This window comes from Vicugna pacos, chromosome 1 (assembly GCF_048564905.1).
Source record: "Vicugna pacos chromosome 1, VicPac4, whole genome shotgun sequence".
Classification (NCBI taxonomy): domain Eukaryota; kingdom Metazoa; phylum Chordata; class Mammalia; order Artiodactyla; family Camelidae; genus Vicugna; species Vicugna pacos.
In genome coordinates, this window is record NC_132987.1 from 20,639,321 (window position 1) to 20,665,849 (window position 26,529).

The 26,529-nt window shown below is 36.6% G+C and overlaps 1 protein-coding gene, 1 non-coding gene and 1 pseudogene across 10 annotated transcripts in view; 1 reads left to right on the forward strand and 2 right to left on the reverse strand.

Moving 5' to 3' along the window:
* The window catches only part of TFDP2 (transcription factor Dp-2), a 150,164-nt gene that overhangs the window by 17,537 nt on the left and 106,098 nt on the right, over positions 1 to 26,529 (reverse strand). For all 9 annotated transcript variants that reach the window (XM_006202762.4, XM_031678514.2, XM_072958490.1 and 6 more), the window contains 4 exons: positions 22,451 to 22,554; positions 17,845 to 17,966; positions 16,403 to 16,450; positions 296 to 458 (listed from right to left, as the gene is read on the reverse strand). In XM_006202762.4, the coding sequence (XP_006202824.1) occupies positions 296 to 458; positions 16,403 to 16,450; positions 17,845 to 17,966; positions 22,451 to 22,554 (437 nt within the window). The remainder of the gene's footprint in view (positions 1 to 295; positions 459 to 16,402; positions 16,451 to 17,844; positions 17,967 to 22,450; positions 22,555 to 26,529) is intronic.
* On the reverse strand, positions 2,762 to 2,834 carry TRNAN-AUU (transfer RNA asparagine (anticodon AUU)). The gene has a single exon. It is a non-coding gene; the product is annotated as a tRNA-Asn (tRNA).
* On the forward strand, positions 10,379 to 10,863 carry LOC107033408 (large ribosomal subunit protein eL21-like; annotated as a pseudogene).

Here is a 26,529-nt window from a genome sequence, read left to right on the forward strand (position 1 = left end):
AATATATCCCAAGCCATTCAAATATAAAAACTGTATTTTTAAAAGTATATTGCTTCAGTAACCCCCAAAAGGATATTTTAAAAAGACTTGTCCATCTTTATGTTTAAATAAATAATAAAAGAATCCTGTCTAAAACAGAACAACAAGATTCCCCAACAGACAATATGAAACCCTCACATAAAGGAGGAACTGGGGATTTCCTGGCTTGTCTGAGTCCTCAGACTTACACACACAACCCAGAGATGTCCCGTTGCATCACGCATCACAGGCAATGTCAAGTGCATGATCTACCTACCGAATCGGCTGCCAAATGGTTATTTGAATTTGTGAACTCTGACACCAGCTCATCAGCTACTTCATTATATGATGTTGTTCCTTTCCGCTGAACTTTCTCACACACCTTCATTGAAAAATGTCTCAAGCCTTTCCCATTTTTATCTCCTTTTTTGCTTCGTTTGCTAAAAGAGAACAAAATTATATTCTATTATACTTATTAGAGACTTCCTTTACAAAGCTGTAAAATAATGTGAGAAGATAGTAATTTGATTTTTTGCCCCATGTGGTAAATTCTAAATTGAATTAGAGATGAGGAGTGCTTTAAACTTAATTTTTGCCTTAAAAGCCCAATAAAGTATGAAGCTAGAGTGCTTTCCTATGCCCATCACTCATTTATTCAACTACTATTTACTGACCAGTTACTATTATGTGCCAGGCACTGTTCTACACATCGGGAAAAGATCTGTGAAAACAACAGACAAAAACCCGGCCTGTGCAGAGTCTGTGTTCTCAATACTAATTTTCTGTAGTCTATGTATGTGTATGCTACAGGGGTTTTTTTTCACCGAAAATTAAAAGTATACTATTCTCAGTTTCATTTATCTACTCAATTTTCAATCAGAGATCATTGGTATTATAATGGATCTACATCTTCAATTATCTTAAGTTTGGTTAATGCCATGGACTAAATTTCGATAACTTAATCATTAAAACTTCAGAGATTCAGTTTAGTTCTACCAATATCTGTGTACCAATTACATGCGAGGAACTGTATTTGGGACTGGAAGGTCAAAAACGACAACTGAGGCAAAATCCTTTCCCTCAATGAGTCTTAGTGATGGAAGAGAGGCAAAACAGACATAATGATCAGTAATTCCGATATAATAGGTGCCAAGTAGAGTTGTTCACAACGTTCTATGGGAACTGGGGAGAGGGAGACCTGGTCTAACGTAGAGGATGAAGACTTGCTGGAATAAGAGTAAGTGAAAACAACCAACAAAATGAAACGGCAATCTACAGGGTGGGAGAAAATATAAATCTTTTATCTGACAAGGAGCTAATATCTAAAAATATCTAAGAAACTCCTACAACTCCATAGCAAAATAAATAACCCAATTAAAAAACAGGCAAAGGACAGGAATAGACATTTCTCCAAAGAAAAAATATAAGAAAAGATATAAATGGCCAACAGGTATATAGAAAGATGTTCAACATCACTAATCATAAGAGAAACACAAATCAAAACCACAATGAGGTACTATTTCACACCTGTTAGGATGAGATTATTGAAAAAAAAAGTGTGAGGGTGTAAAGTAATTAGAATCCTTGTACATTGCTGGTGGGAATATAAATGGTGTGGCTGCTATGGAAAAGAGTACGGAGGTTCCTCAAAAAATTAAAAGTGGAACTACCATATAATCCAGCAATCCCATTTCTGTGTCTATATCCAAAAAAACAGAAATCAGAATCTCAAAGTGATATCTGCACTCCCATGTTCACTACAGCTTTATTCACAATAGCCAAAATATAGAAAATCCAAATGACCATAGATAGATGAATGGATAAAGAAAATGTGTTATATACTCACAATGGAATATTACTCAGCCTTAAAAAAGAATGAAATCCTGCCATATGCAACAACATGGATGAACCTGGAGGACACTGTGCTAAGTAAAATAAACTAGTCACAGAAGGACCTGTAACACTGCATGATTCCACTTATATGAGGTATCTGAAATAGTCAAGTTCACAGAAGCAGAGTAGAATGGTGCTTGCCAGAGGCTGGAGGGAATGGGGAAAGGGAGAGTTTGCAAAGGAACCTAGATTTTATCATATTCCATCAGTATAATTATATTCATTTATAATTTATTCACATGTTCTATTCTGTCATGTCCATTAAGAAATAGACACTAAATGTACTTTTCAAAAGAATGAGGTAAAGACAGGTATCTACCTTCTTTCCCCCACATTCCCATAGAATCATCTGTGTACTCACTGAGGTCACAGATTACTATTGACATTCTGTGATACCACTAAATGGTATTAAGTGGGAAATCGTTAGGCAGAGATTCTGGCTGCAAAGTAGTTTACAGAGGGCAAAAGCGGAAACAGGAAGACCAGCTGAGAGGCTTCTGTAACAGTCCAGGCAAGAAATGCTACTCCTGGAACTGGGGCAACAGGTAGGATTGGGTAAGAAGAGATAGGTTTGCAAAAATGTTAAAGACAAAGATCAGTAAAACCAAGTGACTGACTGATGTGGTTGTTAAGGAAGAGGAAAACAGGACAATGACCCTTAAAAGGAGGGGTCATTTACTGAGATCAAGGAGACAGGAACAAATTCATGAATTCCATTTTATTTTATTTTATTTATCTATTAATAACTGTTTCCACTCTCATCATTCCCTATTCTATCATGTTATTTTCTTTTCTCTACTGCAGGCATTACTATATGATATGACATTTCCTTTTTTTTCTTTCTTTTTAATGGAGGTGCTGGGGATTGAACCCAGGACCTTGTGCATAATAAGCACATGCTCTACCACTGAGTTATACCTACCCACCATGAATTCCATTTTAAACCTTCTCATTTGTACTGTCCAATATTTTAGGCATAATCCACATGTAGCTACTGAGCATCTGAAATGTGACAAGTCTAAACTGTGATATGCTGAAGTGTGAAATACATACAGAATTTCAAAGACATATGTGAGAAATGAATGTAAAATAGTTCATGTATAATTTTTATATTAATTACATGTTGAAACATAATATTTAAGACATACAGAATTATGTAAAAAATATTAAAATCAATTTCATGTGTTTCACTTTACTTTTTAAATTGGCTGCTAGAAAATTAAAACGTGGCTTTATTACATTCTATGGGGCAGCAATGATGTTGAGTTTGACATGTCTATAGAATATCCAAGTATGTATATTCAACAGACAGCTGAATATGTAAGTCTATGGCTTGCGGGAGAGCTACAAACTCACCGCCTGTGTACCTAAGCTGACTTCCTTCCTATCAGCCTCAGAGGATTAGGTAACCCTCTTCCTTTTCAAATCTAACTTCCTTTTTCAAGATAACAGTTCTATTGAAATACAATTTACATACCATAAACTTCATCTTTTTAAAGTATACAATTCAGTGGTTTTTAAGAATTATGCAACCATCACCACAATCTAATTTCTTCACCCTAAAAAAAAAAACCCTGTACCCATGAGCAATCACTCGTCATACCCCTACCCCCAGCCTTTGGCAACCCACTATTCTATTTTCTGTTTCTTTGGATTTGCCTAGTCTTCAATGTCAACTCTTCAACTTGAATTTTTCACTCCAGTGTTTAATTCTGTATTGTTTGCTTTCCACGAGCTGGCCCACTCGTTTGTTTGTTTGTTTGTATGTTTCAAGTACAACCTATCGTGGAACCTGAGTCTGATCAGGACTCCAGATCCACCTACCAATTTAAAAGGAATACCAAGGACAGAAAAAACTATACTACAGGGACGCAACAAGCAAAATCTTTAGGATTTCTCTTCAGGATCTAATGTGGTTTCTTCAACAAATCATTTGTATGGGAAAAGAGGAGGGAAAGAGTGAGAGAGATGCAGAGGGGAAATCTAGATTATAAAAGACCTACCAATTTATTTAAATTCTGATTCATACAGACTGTAAACACACACATACCAGTTATGGGGAAGTCTGGTACAGCAACAGCAGCATCGCTCTCAGACCCTCTAAATCCCCACATGAAAACAGACGGAGCAACTAGACAGCAAAACCTGAACCCCTCACAACATTTACAACAAACTTAGATGACATGGGATCTTCAACAAACCCCAGAATACAAACTACCAACAGTCAAAAGGCCTACACAGTAATGTCTGTGTGGGCAGAAAAAGAAATACCCAATGGGGCTGCATCTAATGGAACTCAGAACAGGATAATCCCAAAACAGCCAACAAGAATTTGCTAAAAAGAGAACATGAAAACAAACATATATGTGTGTATGCATGACTGAGACATGCAGTATACCAGAAATTGACACACGGTAAGTGACTATACTTCAATTAAAAAAAAAAAAGAATTTGCTAAAAAAGCACAACAGGCCAATCTGAGAGCAGTTTTTTGTTTGTTTGTTTGTTTTTTGAGAATGAGAAGGCGTTCTGCCCTCTTCAATACCAGCTGAGTGCAAGAGGCCACAACAAAGGCCAAAGCGATTGCAACAATCTAGTCCGAATGACTCCCACAACTGATATTCAAGAGAAAATGAAAAATGTTGGAGGTAGGCAGAGTATACAGACAACAAGAGTATCTGAAGAAGAAAATCAAGGCAAGGGAACAGAATAAATACTAAATGCTGTAAGTCAAGAAAACATTCATGAAAGAAAAGAAAAAAAGAGATCAACCCAGAACAACAAATACCATAACATTCTAGTAAAATTGCTAGGTTTCAAAGAAAAGGAATTCTTTAGGCACCTAGGAAAAAAGAGTATCAGATTTTTCAACAGCAAGGTGTTACATTAGAAGAAAATCAATATATTTAAGAAATGGAAGGAAAATGTGAGCCAAGGATTTTTGTATCCAGCAAAACCGACCTAGGCAATCAGAATGACTAGAGGGACACTGATATGAAGGCCTGATGAGTATTTAATGTATAGTTACCTGCAGGGGTAAGACTAAAGGGCTAAGAGGCAGAGGGTATAACATATTAATAGGTATACGCTCCCACACTGTGGGACTATTAATGTATGACTATTAGAAAAATGGGGCGAGAATGGAGAGAGCGTATGAAAAAAATTTTTTAATGTTTTCAATAATCGTACTAATGGTAATATTAGGATTACTTTTGGAGACTGCTGAGCACATAATATGGGACAAAGTCAATGAGTAATTACCATATTCACTACTTCTATCATCCTTTTCATCCTCAATGTCCTTAAAAAATCAGGATTCTCCATATGGAAAAAAGAAGACTGGATGTAATGGAGAAGAGGTTTAGTAAGATTTGAACAGGAAGTCTTAATAGGAACCCACGAAGTACTGTATCTTTGATTCTGTGTATCTTAAGTTCTGTCCACTTAAAAGGACTAGAAAACACGACCAACCTAGTAGTGACGAGCATCCCCAGCCCCTAATTTGAGCTTGACATGTAATTCTCCCTAAAGGAAACCAGGTCTTCGAAGAGAAATGGCTGATTCCACGTACAGGGCAGGAGATGTACGAGATGAACTTGAAACATCTTGTCATACCAGATAACAGCGAAGCTATCAAAGACAACTAGGGTCATGCCAAAAGGACTCAACAGGCCAGCTAGAAGAGGCTTCCACAGGCCAAAGATAGGACAATTTATGTTTCAATAGTGGTAATAACTGCAATTCATGAAACCCATCAAATTACGTTAAATTCATGAGCTTATAATGCTATTTTTAAAAGGGAGGACTTTTTCACCTTTGGAGGAAGACAGGCACAAACTCATCGTCTTGAAAACTGGTAAAGGGAAGAGATCAAGCTTTATTCTGCTTTCCTATATAAACTATCCCTCCAGGTAAACTCATAGCAGAAGTGGGAAGGGTCTTTATATAAAAGAAGTGCCAGTAGTAAAGGAAGCGGAAGTGACAGAATCAGAATAACACTAAGAACCATCCACAACAAATTCACAGATACAAGCATTAAGCATCAGTGGTGTTCGCATCATAAAATGAAAGACAAATAAAACTTTTGTGCCTTTTAATGAAAGAATACACCACTATCCACATACTTGCCAAAGGATCAAACATCAGTCTGATAAAGCCTTTGAATCTCACCGCCAAACTGCAGGAAATACAGAAAATAGAGGCATATATTGAGATGCACCTGAGTAGGCAACCAGCAAAATCTAGACTGTGGGAAATTCAACAGGTCAAATAGCCTAGTTCCTTCAATGATTAAAGTACAGGAAGATAATGAAACAGAGGAAAATCCTATACATAGATGTATCAACTTTTGTTTTAAATGAACAAGGATAAAATGTAGTGCCTAAGGATGCACGTTTAGGGGATAAAACTATTTAAATATGCCAAGAAGTGGTAACTACAGAAATCAGGATTATGGTTATTCACAGGGGAAAGGGCGGTAGTGACTGGGATGGGCACATGGGGGTGCTTCTGGGGTCCTACTTCTTCATCTGGTGATGTTTACAAGAGTGTTTGCCTTAAAGTAACTCATTAGTTATCCATTTGCTTTTTGGTGATTTTCTGTACTGGTATTTCATTTCACAAAAAAAAAAAAAAAAACGAACAAAACGACATTTGAAACAACTCAAAATTTGAATACTTACTAGATATTTGATATACGGATTTACTGTTAATTTTCTTAGGTTTAATAATGATATTGTAGATATGTTTTAAAAGGAATCTTTAAAAATTTTTGCTCGCTTTTGGGGGGAGGTAATTAGGGTTATTTATTTATTTAGTAATTTAATGGAGGTACTGGGGACTGAACCCAGGACCTCGTGCATGCTAAGCACACACTCTACCACTGAGCTATACCCTCCCTCCTGGCAAAAAGGAAGATTTTTAGATATAAATACTGAGGTATTTATGATGAAAATGATAGGATGTCTGGGATTTGCTTTAAAATAATATAAAAGGGGTATACACAAAATAAGACACCATGAATTGATTATTGCTGAAGTTCAGAACTAGGTACACAGGAGGCTCGTAACATGAATTATCTATTTTTATATTTAAAATTCTCTAAAATTTTTTTTAACAGAAAAAGAATGGTTCTAGCATACCCTTGGTTATTTACACAGGCTTATTAGTCCATAGGCTCAGTTTCCAACACTCAGCTCAGCCTTCTCAGGAAGGGGTCCTCATACATCAGTCTGATATAAACACAAGGGAGAACTCCACATGTACAACACGTAACTCCTGATCCTACCACAGGTCTCATCTGAATGAGTGACAGCACCAGCCACCCAATCACCAAACTGGAAACAACACAGTCATCCATGCTCTTCAAACTCCCTTTCTATCTAACCAATCTACTGCTATCGTATGTAATCTAATTCTAGTCTGGTCCGAAACAGCTCTTGAATCCAAGCTCTTCTCTCTGTTCCCACTGCCCTAGTTCAGGCCCCCATAATCTCTCTCTGAAACAACTGGAGCTGTGTAACTGTTTTCCTTTGTGCTGCCTAGAGGCATTCCAACCCTTCCTCCACGTGGCCATTAGGAGGATCTTCCTACATAAACTTGATAAACCCAGTGCTGGCGTGGTCAATAGTATACACTCACGGAATGCTAAGGATATGCCAGGCATTGTGCTAAGCAATTGCATTTTGGACAAAAATCCATTAATGCCCATTTGCTACGTCCATTTCCCTGCAAAGCCCACTCCATGCTGACTTGCCCTTAGATTTCAGTGTATTTAGACACAAATGGCTAATCACAGGTAAACTTATATAATTAGCACACGTTAGGTGACAAAAGTAATTAAGAATTGCTAAAAATCAGAGCACAGGAGTTATTCTGAAAGAAGTATGTTGTGTGTGGGATTTTATAGTTATGCTAACAATTGGACAATGGCCTAAAGTAAGTAAAATTCTCAGCTAGTGTTTACATTACTTATTAAAAGCCAAGGACGAAGGAGGGTTGTTGTTTTTCGTAATACTAGGTCTTTTTCTGAAAGTAATAAGATATCATAGGGTTAGTTTTCTGGGGTGTTTACTTGACTCTACAGTCATACATGGCTAACATATAAAGAAACTAATCACAGTCCTTAAACAGGAACAACTAGACTTTTAACAACTACTAAATGCATATAACATATTCTTAAAACATAGATACAAGACTATAGTAAGCGTTTTATAAGATTAGGTTCAGTATACGAAATGAGAGACTTGAAGAAAATTACTATGGTCAAATATCAACATTGGTAAATCATTTATTAGCTATATATTTTGAGCAGTTACTTCATTTAACTCTGACCCACAGTCCTCCTTGATCTGAAAAAGAGATACAAATACCTGTCTTGTGAGGATTAAATTATACATCATGCATAAAACTATGGTAGACTATGGATGATTTTTCTCTTCATAAGCTGCTACATTTTCACAAGCAATACAAAACCAAAGGATACTACTCAACATCGCTGAATCAAGAAATTAAGTTTGATCTTTGGAGGTTTGTAGAGCATCATGCCAAAACCCAATCAATGTCTATGTTAAAATTCAACAGAATTTAGGATAGCTAATACCTGCAGTAGACAGACAGGAGATCTGATTCTGCAACCCATTCTATAAACCACTTCTTTGAAAGTTAAGTGAATAATGCCTCTAGGAAAAGAACATTAAAAGGTAAAAAGCTATATAAAGAACTCAACAACAACAACAAAAAACCAAACGACTCAATTTAAAAATGGACAAAGCACTTGAACAGACATTTCTTTCAAGAAGATAAACAAATGGCCAATAAGTACATGAAGAGACGCTCAACATCACTAGTCATTACGGAAATGCAAGTCAAAACCACAATGAGATACCATTCACACCCATTAGGATGGATATTACTGAAAAAAAAATGTTGGGAGGATATAGAAAAATTGGAGCCCTTGTGCACTGCTGGTGAGAATGTAAAATGGTGCAGCCACTATAGAAAATACTATGGCAGTTTCTCAAAAAATTAAGTATATTAATTACCATATGATTTAGCAATTCCACTTTGGGGTATATATCCATAGAAATTTAGAGTAGGGATTCAAACAGAGTATTTGTATACCTATATTCATTTCAGCAATATTCACAATAGCATAAAGGTGAAAACAATGCAAATATCCATCAACAGATGAATGAATAATCAGAATGTGGTATATGCACAGAACAGAATATTATTCAGCTTTGAAAAATAATGAAATTCTGATAGATGCTACAGCATGAATGAACCTTGAAGACATGATAGGTGAAATAAGGCAGATACAAAAGGGTAAATATTGTATGATTCCTCTTATATGAGGTACCTAGAACAGTCAAACTTATAGGGATAGAAAGTAAAACTATGGTTACTAGAGACTGGAAAGAGTTTTAGTGTGGAATGGTGACAAGTTCTAGAGATGGATAGTGGACAATAATTTGTTTTCTCAGTGGGTTATTTTCTGTTCTGCGTGAGGTTTTCGTTTGTTTGTTTTTTGTTTGGTTTTTTTTTTGGTTTTGAACTTATTTATGCTTTGTCGTCTTTTATGCTTAACTGTTGATGGCTTCATGGGCCAGTATATCTCTGTAAAACAAGATGTTGTGGTTTTAGCATTTCATCATTAATCATTGCTAAAAAAACCAAATTCAATATACAAGGGATCATGCTTCTGAGAAAAACAAATACAAACTTAATTGTTCTTCATTCTTTAAATTTCTTCTATTGTCACACTTGACTTACTATTACTGTCACCACATTCAGAAAAGATGTGCCTTTTCTTGACAAAAATAGTTCAGGAATGTTTGTTTCCCCAACACAAAATGAGGGTTAAAAAAAATAACATAAAGTTTACTTTTCTAATTTAGCTAATAATTTAAAATACTAAACTTAAAACCAGGCTTATTTAAAATTTTTAAATGGTTGAAAAATGTTATAAAAATAAATGCCTATATTTTCACAGATCTTCTATATGCTTTTGAGTTACATTTGATATACCAACCTTAAAATGTCACATGTTACTAAAATTAACTCAAAATGGGTCAAAAATCTAAACATAAGAGCAAAAACCATAAAACCCTTAGAAGAAAATATAGGTATAAGTCTTTGCGATCTTCTATTTGGCAATTTTTTTTTAAGTATGATAAATGACAGCAAAAACATAAGTAACACAAGAAAAAAATCAGATAAGCGTAATCAAAATTTAAAACTTCTATGCTTCAAGTAGCTGAAAGAACAATCCATAGAATAGGAGAAATTTTTTGCAAATTATGTATCAGATGAGGGTCTGGTAACTATAATTCATAAAGAACTCCCACAGATCAATAGCAAAACAAATAAAATAAAAAACAAAAATCAAAGAATCTGGATAGAGTTCTTCTCAGAAGACATAATAGCCTTCCTTTTGGCTGGAACTGCCATCTTCCAGTAATTCGCCAAAATGACCAACACAAAAGGAAAGAGGAGAGGCACCTGCTATATGTTCTCTAGGCCTTTCAGAAAACAAAGAGTTGTTCCTTTGGCCACAAACACGCAAATCTACAAGGTGACAGTGCAGACATCAAGGGAATGGGCCCTGTCTAAAAAGGAAGGCCCGACAAATGCTATCATGGCAAAACTGGAAGAGTCTACAATGTTACCAAGCCCACTGCTGGCACTGTTGTAAACAACCACGTTAAACACAAGAGAATCCCTGCCAAGAGAATTAATGTACATATGGAGCATATTAAGCACTCTAAGAGCTGAGATAGCTTTCTGAAACATAAGAAGGAAAATGATCAGAAAAAGAAAAAAGCCAAAGAGAAAGGTACTGGGTTTCAACTGAAGTACTAGCCTTCTCCACCCAGAGATGCACACTGTGTAAGAACCAACAGAAAGGAGCCTGAACAGCTAGAACCTGGTCCCTATGAATTCATGGCATGATAAGTGTGAAAAAACGTAAGACCTCTGGACTGAAAATTGTTTCTCTTAATTGAGTAGAAGTGTGGTGTCCCCTCCCCCAAAGAAAGATTTAAAGCAAATTTTAATTGTGTCCTAATTCAGTGGGTGACGTTGTTACTATTCAAATTTAGGTTTTGTTTTTTTTTTTCTGGAAGATATAACGTGGCTTATTGTACAATATACTCCACTGGTTAGAAACTGCCAAGAATTATTTATAAAATATTTGTACTAGTTTAAAAAAAAAAAGATATACAAATGGCCAATAAGCACATGAAAAAGATGTTCAACACCATTAACCATCAGGGAAATGCAAATCAAAACCACAATGAGATACCATTTCACATTCACAAGGATGGCTATAATAAAAAAAGATGGATAATCAGTGTTGGCAGGGATGTGGAGAAACTGGAAACTTTTGCTGGTGGGGATATAAAATGGTACAGCTACTGTAGGTATATATCCAAGAGACAGAAGAACTTATGTCCATACAAAAACTTGTTGACAAATGTTCAAAGCAGCATCATTTATAATAGCCAAAAAGGAGAAACAACCCAAATGTCCATCATTAATGAATAAATATAGACAGAATCTGGTACAGCCACACAATGGAATATATGAAGTACTAACATATGCCACAACATATAATTTCTATGTGTGTGGTGATGGGATGGTAGGTACAGAGGATCTGGAGGATTAAGAAGGTTCTGCTGGCCCAAGTGCTCCTTGGATGTCTTCATTTCATTGCCCTCAGTACTTCCCCCACCGAATCATTCTTGCTTTTTATACCTGTCAGCTCTAAGCGTAGGGTCCCCCCATGTCAGTGTAGGTAAGAACGGCTTCTGGCTCCAACTCTGACTTCTCTCATACATACTTTGGGACGTGGATGTCTCTACTTTTCACTTGCCATCACTAATCACATCAGCTTTCATCTTCCAACTTTTGGAAAATCTGTATCTCTACCATGTTTAATGGCAATTTAAGAGATTTCTTTTATTATTTTTTCACACAAAAATTTCAATATGATCCTAGGGGTTGGGGATTAAACATGGGTGTTTATACTACTATATGTAAAAGAGATAAACAATGAAGACCTATTGTATAGCACAGGGAACTATATTCAATATCTTATAATACCTATAATGGAAAAGAATCTGAAGAAGAATATAAATGCTATATATATGTATAACTGAAAAACTTTGCTGTACACCTAAATCTTACACAGCATTGTATATCAACTATACCGCGATAAAAGAAATTAGTGTTCAGTCCATCATCTCAAACTGGAAGCTCTCTATCTAAATCTTAAATAGAGTTTACACATTTTCTCAAAACCTGAGCTCTTTGAAACACCAAGACCCTCTTTCCAAATAACACCAACATTTGGCCACAGGGATGTAAACATTATCATCTCTGTTAGTCCCTAAGTCAAAAAAAGGGAACCAGTAGGAAGCATTCTTTAATAAATAAAACCAAATTGAGAACTTTTTAAGTTTTTAAGAAAATAAAACTATAAATACAGCATAGTTTGAAAAGCATGTTACATTTTGTTTCATTTGAAGTATTCATAATTTCATTTGAAATGTTTAAAGGCACTGTTCCCAAAGAATAACAAAGTATTTATCTTTCCAGGCACTTAACTAGAATCCACAACCACTGTCTTTTTATATTTTCCCATGATAATTTATTTACAAAAGTAATATAAAACTAAAATTTGTAGTATAACAGTATACCCCAGGTTTAAGTTATAATAAATACATTCCACTTAAATGAGAAATTATATATAACCTACAATAAAAACTTCATTTCCCATTAAAATAAGTCAACCAGAATATTTAAATCAATGAAATAATTCAGTAATTTAGTAAAATAATTTAGGGAAAAACCCAAATCAAACCCCACTTTCCTGTAAATATGCATCCAGTGTGTGTGTGTGCTGGGTGGGGGACGTGGAGTGGGAAATAAATACTGATCACTTATAGGTCTTCACTATCTCCCCTCCTTGGGTTTTGTCATCCAGGCCTGTGACCATTTACATGCTGATGATACTACTTACACACTAATGACTTCATCACTTAGATACCTCATAAACCCTTCAAACTTCGTGTGTCCAAAACAAAACCTGATTCCTCTCCAAACCTACTCCTAACTGCAGTAAACATAATGGCATCAACATTCACCCAGCTCTTACTGAAAAAAACCCAAAACCCATCCTTTATTTCTCTCTTTCCTTCATTCAATCTACCAATAAATTCTGTTGGTTCTACCTGCAAAATGTACCCATTTTTTCCCTATCTCCACTGCCAGGCCACTGCCCCCTCCAACAGCCTTCTAACTTACTTCCCTGTTTCTGCTCTTGTCTCCTTAGAATCTGTTTTCCCCTCAGCAGTCATGTCATTTCCCTGCTTAAGGCCCTGTTTAGAATAAAAACCAAATTCTCTAGCATGACCGACAAGGCCTTTCACACCCTGACCCTGCCTCCCTCACCATCCTCATCTCTGATCACTCGGACTTTCTCACCATCTCCAAGCACCTGTGTTTCCCCAAGTACAACCTGCTTCCTCACTTAGGGGTTCTGCATTTGCCATTCCCTCTGCCTAGAAGCCCTGCCTCCTCATCTCACCCCAGCTATTTCCATACCTCACTTCTCTGCATTCAAATGTTGCCTCCTTACAGAGGCCTTTCTAAGGTAGCCACCATCCTTCCAATACTCTACAAATCATCCTTCTTAGTTTCCTGCATACCACCCATCACAATCTAAAATTATCTTGTTTATTTATTGCCCCCTTACCCCAAATATATAAGCTCTTTAATAGGAGAGACGTATCTATTTTATTATTCCCACCAATGCCTAGAACATACCAATGCTTAGCAGATATTTAAAATACTTGTTGGATAAACAAACAACTTCATAAATCTCACTGAAGCAGTACAGATATTAATTACACTAATTTTTGTTATTATAATTAAAATTATATTAGTTTTTTAGAAAATTATTAGTTTATTGTAAATAAAAGGGTTTTAATTGTACTCCAACAGAATAAAAAAGATCTTAAGCTTACATGAGTACAAAGGAAGAGTGACACACCACTGTGCTAGATCCTACTGATTTCAGACAGGAATAAAGTAAAACAATACACAGGGTACCGCCGCTGCCCACGATATACCCAGGACCTTCTTCCCCCAGCAGAGGTCCCAAATAGGTCTCCCCCTTCCCTATTTGGAAGAGATACATTTAGAAGACACCACCAGTTTCTGTCCAAAGGAAGAAAGAGAAAATGAACAGACATCTTTCAGGATCAGAACCCCAGAAAAGACCAGAAAGGGGGCTTTCACAGCTCCATCCACCAGCTCTTTGCAAATAAGTCCAATGTATCAGAACATAAGGAAAAAACCAATGAAACTTCTTCACAAACTGACTTTCTCTTGCAAATGAACCTGACAAAGAGACAGCTGTGTGAAACAAAGTTGTACAGCCAATTGGTTACGATGAGGATAAAAAGCTTATATACATCTATGTATGTGGGAGTCTGTGTGTGTGAGAGACACATATACCCTTGAGAAACACTAATACAAATACTTACATACGATACCAAATCAACATATAAGACAATGAAGAGAGGAAGATTATTTTGTCGTTGAGAGCTGGCTTTTTGAAGTTCAGCTCGTGGGAGAAAGAAACTGAAGACCACAGCGTTACATAAAAACCCATACCTTTGGAGGAAAATAACATTTGGAAGAATAAGAACAAAAAAGAAAACCAGACGTTTGAGATTTGGTTATGGAGGGGGAGGGGACTCATTACAGGAAAGTTATATTAAAGAATAAAAAGAGAGCAAAAAGCACCAGGAAAAAGGGGCACTGAACCAAATGCAGAAAGGGAAAGTTGAATCAACGTCTGTACCAACAGACTTAATCTGGTAGTTTTATACATGATCTTTAGAGTTTTCTCTCAAGGAGAATAAAAAATCTTGTTTCTTAATAATATTTGCAATACATAGGTGCCACCAATCATAACTAATGAACAGTTCTCTTTTAAGGCCTTAAACATTGCTAAATATATGTTTATAATCTGTACTGCTGCCCTTTCCAAGGATTAACACGAAGACCAGGAAAGACCATCTCGTCATATATTTCTACAACCTATAGCAGTTCCTCAGACATGATTCTGTCTGTTCAAACCAGTTAAGATCCGAGAAGCAAGCAACGAAGGCCACCAAGGAACTAAAGCAGAGCTAGTGTCAATGTAAGAAAACACACGTTCTTTTATAGAGCCCCAAGGTCCTCACTCAGAGCCTATTCACTTTTATTTTGGACAGAATTCTAACACATCTGGCGGTCCAGTTTCTCAGTACACAGCAAATGAAACAGAGCAACTGGAGAAGAAAGAAAACTATTATATTGGAAGCAGGTGACCTAACAGGAGAACCATCATGGAAAAAAGCAATTACAAAATCTCAGAATCAAAATTAAATTTTAAAAAGCACTGCTGGCAAGATTTTATCTAAAATAGCAACAATCTTACAAAATTCAACTGCCTCTTAGACAACTGTGTGTCTTAACTTCGTGTGGTATTAGTATGATACTCAATACAGTGGTCTGCGTGGAATATTGAACTGAGGTTCAAATAACGACCCTGAAGTGATAGTTCTTAATCCTGGAGTTTCTGACTTCACAGGCATTTACAATTTATTCACCAGACCACCTGTGATTCTAATGTATAAGAGCTGAGAACTACTGTTGTAACAGTCTCAGGAAAGGCTATGTTATACTTGATGCATTAGTTAAGAAAAAGTGAGTGTGATGTACGACATGATAAACACAATTAACACTGCTGTATATTATTTACAAAAGTTGTTGAGAGTAACTCCTAAGAGCTTTCATCATAAGAAACAATTTTTTTACTACATTTTTTTACAAAAATATTTACAAAATATTTTTTACTGCTTTAACTTTATACCTATTTGAGACGGTAGGGGTTCACTAAAATTACTGTGATAGGCTGTATTATGATGTATGTAAACCATGATATATGTGAATGAGGAGGATATGATTATTTCATGATGCATGTAAGTCAAACCATTCTGCTGTGCACCTTAAACTTCTACTGTGCTGTATGTCAATTATATCTCAATAAAACTGAAAGAAAAAAAGTGAGAATTTACTATGATCTTTATATATGTTCAATAAAACTTGTTTTTAAAAAGCTTGGGAATATTAGGGTAATGTGGAGTATTCACTTTGACAGAGTACTTCAACTCCCAAAAGGAGGAAAGGGGCTAAATGCCATACTGCCAATGGCCAAGCTACTCACAGAATAGTATCTTTTGAAATCATGCAAATACATTAAGTTTACGTAATGATGAGCAATGTAGACTACTCAGTGTAGAATGAAATGATGGTAGAAAGTCAATGAAGTTAAAAGTTATACGAAGAAAAATATCTCACTACTTAAAAGTCTAGGCACCAAACCCCTTTCTATGCAGCAGCATGTCCCAAACAAAATACTTAAACTTTTACTCACCTTTCTGAAAAATCAGAGTCTATAAATTCTCTAGCCCGTTTTCTGTCACTGAAAAGAAAAAAAGATAACCGTCAAAAGAGCACAAGCACTATTATTTCATGAATAATTTCTTGTAATTTGTCTAATCCTCCACGGAATATATCTAAACACAAAACCAACAAATATAAAAGACAGATACTTAAAATAAAAAGTTGAATTTTATCACTGGACCAAGAAATCACAACATAATACTCATAGTCTGAAATGAGCTCAATGAATCTTTAGAAACGAAACTATTGTAGATTTATAGAGGAGGAGGCACAGAAAAGTTTTATTCAGTCTGGACTAAATGGCCATAAAAACACTAGATAATCATACTACCCCCAATATAAAACACAGCTGGTGCTGAAGATACCCAAGCCCTGGTTATCTCCGAAGGGGGCCAGCACTGCTGGCACAGGCTTGGCTTTCATGTAACTCTCTCTCAAGGCCAAGCAAAAATCCAAGGTAACCTTTAGATCTCCAAGAGAACGTTGTTAAGGAGTGAATAAAGGCCATGGGATTACAGGTGATTCTGTCACTTCATCTCACTTGATAATGGAAAAACATGGACGCACATGTACGTGTGTGTGTGAGTGTGTTTCTTAAAGCTCTTTGCTAGGATTGTTATTTCATTCATTTCTCCAATATTCCTGAAGCAAGGAGATTCTTACTCAACCAAGCTCTACTGTCTGCTTGCTAGACCTCACAGCTTTAAGTCAGTGGTAGAGCCACCAGCGCGGCATGCCACTCTGGAAGTAACTTCTAAAGTGACCAAATGAAGTCTTGAGTCATTTATTTCACTATTTCTTTTTCTTTTATGGAAGGCTGGGATGCTGAAATGATAAAGGAGTGGAGAAAGGATGGGTAAGGGTATTTTTCAGGTCAGGATGAAAGGTAGAGATTTGATACTAAAAGTGGCAAATGAGTAACAAAGAAGGGGTACTGATTTAACACCCCAGTGTTTAAAAAGAATCAATACAAAATTCAATGAAAGTTTTAAATATGGCTTCTTTTTCCTAGTTCTTTTTCTGATTTTAAAGGAAATAAGAATGCAAAGGAGAAATTCTGAGTACGTCTATAACTTAACATATCACTCCTTTCTTATGTTTGTTAAATCAGTATTAAGTTCAGCTTTTATATCTCAAAAGCAGCTAAATGTCATAATCGTAAAAAGAGATCTTTCAGAGTTGCAGAAAGTCAGAAGATCCAGTTACAAGTAACTGTTCTATTCTTCTGTTTAAAAATGGTTGCTCCAAAGCTGATTTATATCTAAGATATAAAGTGGAATAAAACAGGCGATTTTAAAGGAGACACATTAGTTTTTAAGAACATAAAACAAGAACAGAAGATAAGATAGGAAAAAAAGATCAGAACTTTAAAAAAATGTTTTTAAAAATAGCAGTTGGGAGCAACACTCTTACCCTGGGACCCAGCCAGTGGCTTCTGCTATGTGTGTCTGAGTAACCATCGCTGGTGCAGGGGTATACGGACTCCCAATCAGAACACTTCCTGAACTGGTTAGTCTCTGTGGTGTGCTTATAATCTGCAAAGTCAGGACAAAGAAAATAATATTCTTAGTTATTAAGAAAAGCTTTACAGGCAGAAAATAATGCTGAAGGCTAACCTATGTACAAGGAGGAACTCTTACTGTCTAAGAAGCACTTAATATCAAACACCTAAAATGTAAGCAATGCCTTTGACTCACTTATGTCATAAGATCTTACAGCACAAGTATCCTGAATACTGCTGTGAAGTTATATTGTAAGTTGCAGCAAGTGAACAGCAATTTGGAAGGATTAAACTGGCAAGTGACAGTATCTTAAAAACTAGAAAAATTAAAAGCCTTCTTTGAAATTATGAAAACTAATTGCAGTTGAACTTGATTTACTGGAACTAGGGTAACAGAAAATCAGATCCTCACAGTCCAGAATATATGCAAAGACATTATACAATTTGTATTATTATATAGATGCAATTTATCTGTTTTTTTAAAGCATTTTCTCATGTTATTAAATACTCTTCAAAGACACAAAACATTTCACCATGTAAATTAATTATTCTCTATTATTAGATTTTTATGAATATTCAATTATTCAATATTATAAATAATGTTGTGATAAACATTTTTGTACAATGATCTTGGCCTTAAGTTCTATTTCCTAAGGGTAGACTCCAGAAAGGGAATTAATGGAACTAAGGATATGGACTTTTTAAGAAATTTCTCGAGATGTGTTATCAAATTGCTTTCCAGGTCTCAGAATTTTCATTGGTGAATAGAACACATTTTTTTCCAGAAATGCTTATGACAACACAAAAAAACAATCCGGCACCATAAGAATATCTTTACAAATATTTTCATCAAAAAAAACCCAATAAGGGCATGCTACAGGGAATGGGGGAATTAATGGGGCCAGAGAGGTGCTGCTACATACAAATGCTTCAGAAATCATTTTAGTAAGTTAATTCTATAGCTGAAAAATAGAAAAACAAAATACAACCAATAGTGACAGATGTCTGGTTCCCTCAATCTGATTCTCGTAATACACCAAGGATTATTAAACAGGGCATTCAGAAGCTTGCCTCATGAAAAAATACGAACACTACACAATGCGTTTATGCCGCCTAGCCCTCCACGTGTGCCACCTGCACCCCCACCTCCATTTCAATGCAAGATCTTTCAAGGGTGGACAGTGTCTGCGGGACCTACCGTAGTGCTAGGAGACGCTCACAGGAAAGGTGCAGTAAACATGACTGCACTGAGACAGAACACCTAGCTTTTAAAATGATGGGGGAAAAGTTGCTTCTTTGTTCACTGATATGCTAGAAAGGCTCATATAAAATCCAGTAAGGAAATATGATATAAAGGGCATAGTCCCATCAATTACTGCATCACACATTTAAATGTTCTCTATCATGCTGACCCTGAGTGTGACGGCTTAAGAAGGACACTCTGAGTATCTGATCAGTCTTTGGTCTGCTCTATTCCTAGAACAGCAGTCTCCACAAATCAGCTCTAAGCATTCCAACTTACCCCTGAAACAGACTGCATTACCTGTGCAGTATTATAACTAAGGAATTGTTTTCTTTATCTGTTACTAGGAGCCTACAAGCTTTGTTTTACCTGATTTAAAGGGCACTGTAGAAAAAAAAGAAGAAAAGAAAGAAGAAAAGGGGAAGGCAAACGGGGCATAGAGAAAAGCTAGTTATCTTACTGGGAATGACTCTGCAAAAAAAATTGTTATATTCTAGTTTGCTTTTTCTTCCTCAATATCAGACTGTCAGCTGATATTCTTTGCTGATCTGGGAGTGACCAGCAACACTCTCTGTTCCTTTCTTTTGGCACAGAGCCTGGTACACAGTAAGCCCTTAATAAACATTTCGTGAATAAACAAATTGGAGGCATAATAGGCCTGAATTGGAGCCACAAGTTAAAGTTCGTATGAGATGCGATGAGTTCTTAAATGAGGACTGTGACAGTGAGCCTTAAGAAACAAACCCAAAAGAAAGTCAACAGAACTTGGTCAACCAACGAACACAGAACAGTTTATACAGGTGATAGATCATACGTGCTTTATAAAACTGAACCTTAATTTCGAAATTCCAAATTAATATAAGATTCAGTTGACCTGGTAAAGGAGAATGAACATTCATTTTAAATTTTAGTCTCCCCCACCTCTCACCAAGAAAACCCAAAGACATCCTTAACTTAAACGTAACCATCCGGTTTTTTTGATAACAGATTACAGTTAGCCTGCGAAAAATCACACAGCAAGTGAACCTCCTCTAAAGATTTTCTGTCTTCAATCAAGATCTCTTATGTACTACTGCCATCTACAGTAAGAAAAGCCAAGAGGGCATCTATATTCTGAAGAGAAAGAATCTATATAAAGTGTTATATTAAAGGGTTTCATGATTTGACGAAGTTTTTGTTTTCACTGTAAGAAATATGCAGTTTTTAACCATGTTAAAATAAAGATAACCATTAGATTATTTTACATGCATAAAACCACTTTTTTGAAAGTACTTTTAAGAAGAAGGCAAGAGGGGTGGGGCGAAAAAAAAAAAAGAAGGCAAGTATCTCAAACTAAAACAGTTACTGCTAAACTACTTCCTACAAACACAGAAAACATATTTCTGGAGACTTTTCGAAATTTCTATCTACCAGTAAGGTTTGGCTTCCAAAGAGACATGTATAATTTAAAAGGCAAGTAGAGAAAGATAACTGGAAGAAACAAATAGGTGAGGTTTTATTTAAGAATTTTACAACAAAATGTTTTTTACAATCACAGATGGCAGATTGAAGGTGAGAGGACAACACTCAAGAAACAAGCGAGGGGGAGGGTATTGCTCAAGTGGTAGAGCACATGCTTAGCATGCACAAGGTCCTGAATTCAATCCCCAGCACCTCCTCTAACCCCCCCCCAAAAAAAGAGACAAGCAAGAGGAGAAGGGAGAAATGGCTCTCGCTGGTGTTCTACAATATATTAGGAAATCAAATGATAATAAATTAGGAAATTCAAAAAGAAAATTCTGACCCCTGTCTAAGGACTGAGAACTGCAAAAAGCCCCTCAGAATCAGGGAGACAAATTAAGGCCTTGGGCCTGCCTCTTTTACAGAAGGGCCCCCCATCTCCTCTCCTTCTCCTCATCTTTGCTTTGCTGACTCTGAGGTTTGCAGCAATTGAGTAGGTAATATATGTGACTGCTTCTCAGTGTCAGAACCGAAGTGCGTAAAGACCTACATGTACATTAGTTCAAACTGACAGTGGGAAGACAAGTTATGTTTCCAAAAGAAGAATCAAATTTGAGCCATAGCAGCATCACTAAAATACGCAGAGGGAACAGCCTCTCAAAACAGAGGAATACTGTAAGGGCCGAACTCACCAAAGTTTGGGTATGTCTGTTTGGTTTCGATGTTTATACAATCACATTTCAAAATACAGACTTTCAAGTCAGCTGTGTAATCCCATCTGCACCTACTGTAGAGGCTGTTAAGGGGCAAATGTTTAGCAAATGTTTGAAAATATACCCTGAACTACCTTGAAATGGGGATACTCTACCTGAACTGAAGTTTCTAGGAAGCTTGGAGCTAGACTACATTCTTCACATAGTTACAGTATTGTGCAACACCTTTAGTTTGAATTCTGCAGATGATTAACAGTCCTCAAGGGATAGAGAGAAATGTCATGTCTAGAATGTCTTAAGATCGTAAAGATTTTTCCGAAGCCATTAAGTATGTTCAAAGAGATTTTTGTCTAAATATAGTCCAGAGTCCCGAACATAACAAAGTTTATACTTATTGCTCTATAGATAAGATATAAGCACTCAGAATGAAGAGTTATTGTTCCAACATGTATGTACTTTTGCTAATGGTGGGTGAAGCCATTTAAATTAGTTGTGTTGCTGTTTTTTTTTTAGAGTAGCTGCATGCAACTTTGTTTAAAAATAAGGCTTTCTTAGAAGTGCTATATATTTCAAACTCTAGTCTAATTAATGGGCTATCTTCAGAGAAATAGTTAAATATTTTCCATTTTCATCCATTATTTCTACTGCTAAAGATTAAAATGAATTGGTGTGTTGCTTCTTTCCAATTGGTGTGTTGCTTCTCTAATTAAAGAGCTTTAAATTACTAGCTTCAAATAGATTAACTGTTGGGTCATATTCAATTTATATAAGAGTACACACTTTAGACCATAAAGATTATTTTACAAGAAAAAGAAAAAAGGAGAACATAAAACAGATTTCAAATCTATTTAATTAAACAACTGAAAACAAGAGAAGCCTCATATAGGGAGCAAAAACTTTAACACATTCAAATACATGAAAATTAAACATTGAGGAGCATAATGCCCTTCTTTTTCTCAAGACTAATCAGTTACATGCAGATAAAAACCAAACTTTAAAAAATAAGTGACTGAGATAAGAAATTAACTGGAATATTTGACCACGCATCTTTAGGACAACTACCCTTCAAATTAGCTTTGCCTAAGCGAAGATTCGAATCTCAAGATTTGATGATTTTCTTACCATTTGGGGTCCAACATTCACATTTATTGGTCCTAAGGTTTTTGGTAAAATCTTTGTTGGTGAGTTGGTGCTGGAAACTGGAAATGCAACAAATGAAATGTTACCTGAAATGATATCAAAACACTAGGTTAATGTTCTGCGATATCAAGGGCACCTTCCGTCCACCTATCCATCCCTGGTCCTAAGCCTAGATTTTCTTAAGTAATTTCCAACTACCTTAATAAGGAAGTTAGAAACAAGAAGCCGTACTGAAAAGCCATACTAAGTAACGCTTTGTTGTAGGGAAAACAACTAGCTCTGCTGAAGAGCAAATGTGCAGAATAAATAGTTCGGTCTACCTGACAACTACTGGACTTTCAGCTGGTTTTTTAGAGGAAAAAATATTTACAGAATACTTAATGCAAATCGTAGTTTATATCAGAGTTGAGACTTCCAGTTAGATCTTTATTAGAAATCAAAACAAGGAAAAACTGCATGAAGTATAACATGAAATAAGATAAGTATCTATTAGAATTTCTTAACATGTTTTGAAAATGTTGACTTGGTAGTTTTCTGAGGCTTTATTCTAGTAGAGAAATAAACAAGCCACCTAGTTACTGATGTTGGAAACCGTGGGATCTGTATAGTGCTTTCAAGTGATTTCAACCACTTACATTTCAAATTAAGGTAGCAAAGTGCTATCCTCCCAAATGAAAAACCAACCAATAATTTTCTAAACTCCCATATCAACTACTTAACTCCTCCTGACAAACTTCAGTTTATCAGTGTTTCTCTTAGAAGATAACAGTGTGATCCAATTTAGCAAAGGAGGTCACACAGGAAGTGTGTGCAAGAGGGTCAATATTGAAACTCTGGGGAAAAACCAACACTGAAGAGCGGGACCAGAAAGACGCCTCCCTCTCAGTCTCCTTCCTCAGCTGGCTCCCTTCCTTGGTTCTTCCAAAGCTTGTCCACCTCCTTAATGCCCTTCTCTGATCTCCTAACTCTCAGCAGATGCTCACAACGCCTGCAGCATGGAGCTCAGGCCACCAGGCTAAATTACAGCTCTTCCTCCTCAACCTGTGCCCTGATCTGTGCTCTCACATACTTTTCTGTATTTCTCTCTGAACAGAACGTCTCATATAAATTACTTCTTCCATGTCTACTCTGCACTTCTGGCCTCCTCAAGGGAACTCACCCATCAATTATTTATTCTGTCTCCTGAGTTTTCAACTATAGCCCTGGCTCCTTCTTTTCAGTTTCTCTCTCTGCCCCATTGTCATGTATCATTTCCCCTCCAATTCTACATTCCAAAAATCAAATTCCTTGTCTTTCTTATGCCCACTCAGCAAGGCCTAGGACCCAAATCTGCTTCTCCTTCAGTCTTGGTACAGGACTGAACTTGGCATCACATGTGATCATCATGCACCCAGTGATACAATTCAGAAATAATCAACCCCTCCCCATTCAACTGACCACCGTTATCCTACCTGCTGTCTCCTTACCCTGGTTCCTTTATGCGGCCGGCATTTGTTTAATTTGAAACTTTATCAGATCTGGTTTGAATAGTTACCTTCTAATTCAGAGGTTCACAGCCCTGGCTGTGCAACGGAATTATCTGGGAAGCAATCAAAACACCAATGCCTGAGTCTCACCCCCAGAGCTGCTGATACAATAGATTCGGAGTGAACTGGGCATCAGACAGTTAAAAGTTTTCCAGATGGTTCCAGGGTACAGCCGGATCTGAGCATTACTTCACCAACTGGACGCCCTACTTCAAACCGCTTTCCTAGCCACTCCGCTCATCTATGACAAACCAGTCTTTCTACCAGTGAAACTGTTCTGGACACTCCCATATTTAAGGTCTTCCAAGATGCCACAACATGTCTTCAAGGTCTTTCAGATTCCTCATCGTGGCACCAAAAGCCCCTGTCTGGAGCTCTCACCCCGGCCCCTCTTCCCCACTGCTCCTCCACAGGCACCTTCTGCTCCAATCAGATTAAACACTCTGCAGTTCCAGAAAGACCCCCAATCGACAGCTCCAGCTCTGGTGCACACCCTTCCTCCTGCTGGGAAGTCTCTCTCTGCTGGGACAGCTCACTCCTGCCTTCCTGCACTTCAAACTGGTATTCCACACCGTTCTCTGAGCGATTACTACGTGCCAGGGTCTGCTCCAGAAGCTTCCCCTGTATACATCATCTCACTAACGCTTGGGACAACAGTGTGAAATACGTGATTACTGACTCCATTTTACACATGAAGAAATGAAGACAGAGGGAGGTGGAAGAATCTGTATGAGGTCCCGCGGGGAGCAAAGGGCCGCAGCTCCTGCTCTCCGCGCTGCCTCCTCCTTACAAGGCGTCTCCAGCCTCAATGGTCTAGGTCTTGGATGCCCTTCTTCTGGTTTTTCATCAAACCTATTATTACTCTTATTATGACCTACTGTAAGGAGGCTGTGTCTATCAGCTTTGTATCCTAGCACCTGGTTTTGGTCCCTGGCACCAAATAGGTGCACGAAACAATAAAAACTGTTTGACCTGCAGAGATTGGAGCTGTTACCTCTCCCAATCCAGATACCACACTTCCTGTAATATGGCCTAAATTGTATCTTTTGTTACTTTTTAACAGGTGTTATAATTTATACTGAGTTTGAAGTAAATTTAAACACCAGGACCTTTGTTTATTGTTTTTAAAACATGACTGAACAATCAGTATTATCAAATAAAGTTTCCTTACTCTGAGACTGTGAAACTGATTTCTTAAATACATAACATGCATATCTTATCAATTGCCAAAGATTAAAAATTAAGGTTGTTGTCAAAACTCCCCAACTATGGTTATTCACCTGTTTAAGAATCTACTTATCTGGAGAATACGAATCTGTGATTCTAGAGGGAGGCACAGCTATGGAATGACAGACACATGCCGTAAGCTCGGTCCAGGCTGGAGAAGGACCAGCCGCTGATTCATGAGAGGAAGGACCCAGCCCTGAGAAAGTCTGGCTCTCAGATGGTTTTTCAAAATGACTGTAATGAGGCTGAATGTTTAAGATCATCTCTGATACCCTGTTTTGGAAGCAAAAGTTGAAAACTTGAGAAGAACAGTGAAATAAGAAACACACAAAATAAGGTATTTAAGGTTAGGGAACAGGCTGACCCTAATTGTAAACCTAACAGTAAAGGCAAATGAAGAATATAAAACTAGGTCAAAAACAAAAAGGAAAACATCATTAGAGCCAGATCTGTCATGCCAGTTAATATCAGAGAACTGAGAGGGAACTTAATAAATCTGACAAATTGATTCAAAAGTGTATCTGGAAGAGTAAAGACAGAGAACAGCCAAGAAAATTTGAAAAAAAGGAACAATGAGGAAGAGAGAAACTTTAGCCTCCCAGATTTCATAATTATTACATAGCTAAAGGGATTGAGGCCATGAGACAGCTAAGAAGCAGATAAAGAAATTGACAAAACAGACATCAGAGTCCAGAAATTATTTCATTTATATATGAAAATTTTATATACAGTAAAAGTATCATTTCAAACCAATGGGGAAAGGGTAGATTACTTAAGAAATGTTGTTGAGACAAGAAATTGTCCGTTTGGATAAAAGAAATCTTAGATTTCAATTTCTCATCTTGCAAACAATAAATCCCAGACAGATCAAATATCTAAATATAAAAATTAAGCCCTAAAAGTATTAGAAAATACAGCAATTTTTTTTAAATCTGGGGATGAGGAAGGATCTTCTAAGTACATTACAGAATTTAGAAATCTTCAGTGAAAACAGATTTGACTACCTAAATATAAATATTTTCTAAATGGCAAAAGACCCAATATACTTAAGACAAATCACAGACTTGGTAAAAGAAATTTACACAGAAATGGTGATGAATTGCAATAATAAAAAATTAACACTCTAAAAAAAAGAAACGTTTCAATGGACCAGACTGATAAAAGATGAAGAAGTTTGATAATGTCCTGCGTTAGTAAAGAAGTGGCAAAATGTATTCATTTAAAAAATATTTACTTGGCACCTACTGATTGTCAAGTACAAATGCTAAGCCCAACAGACACTCAGGACAAGTGAACTGTCCACTGCAC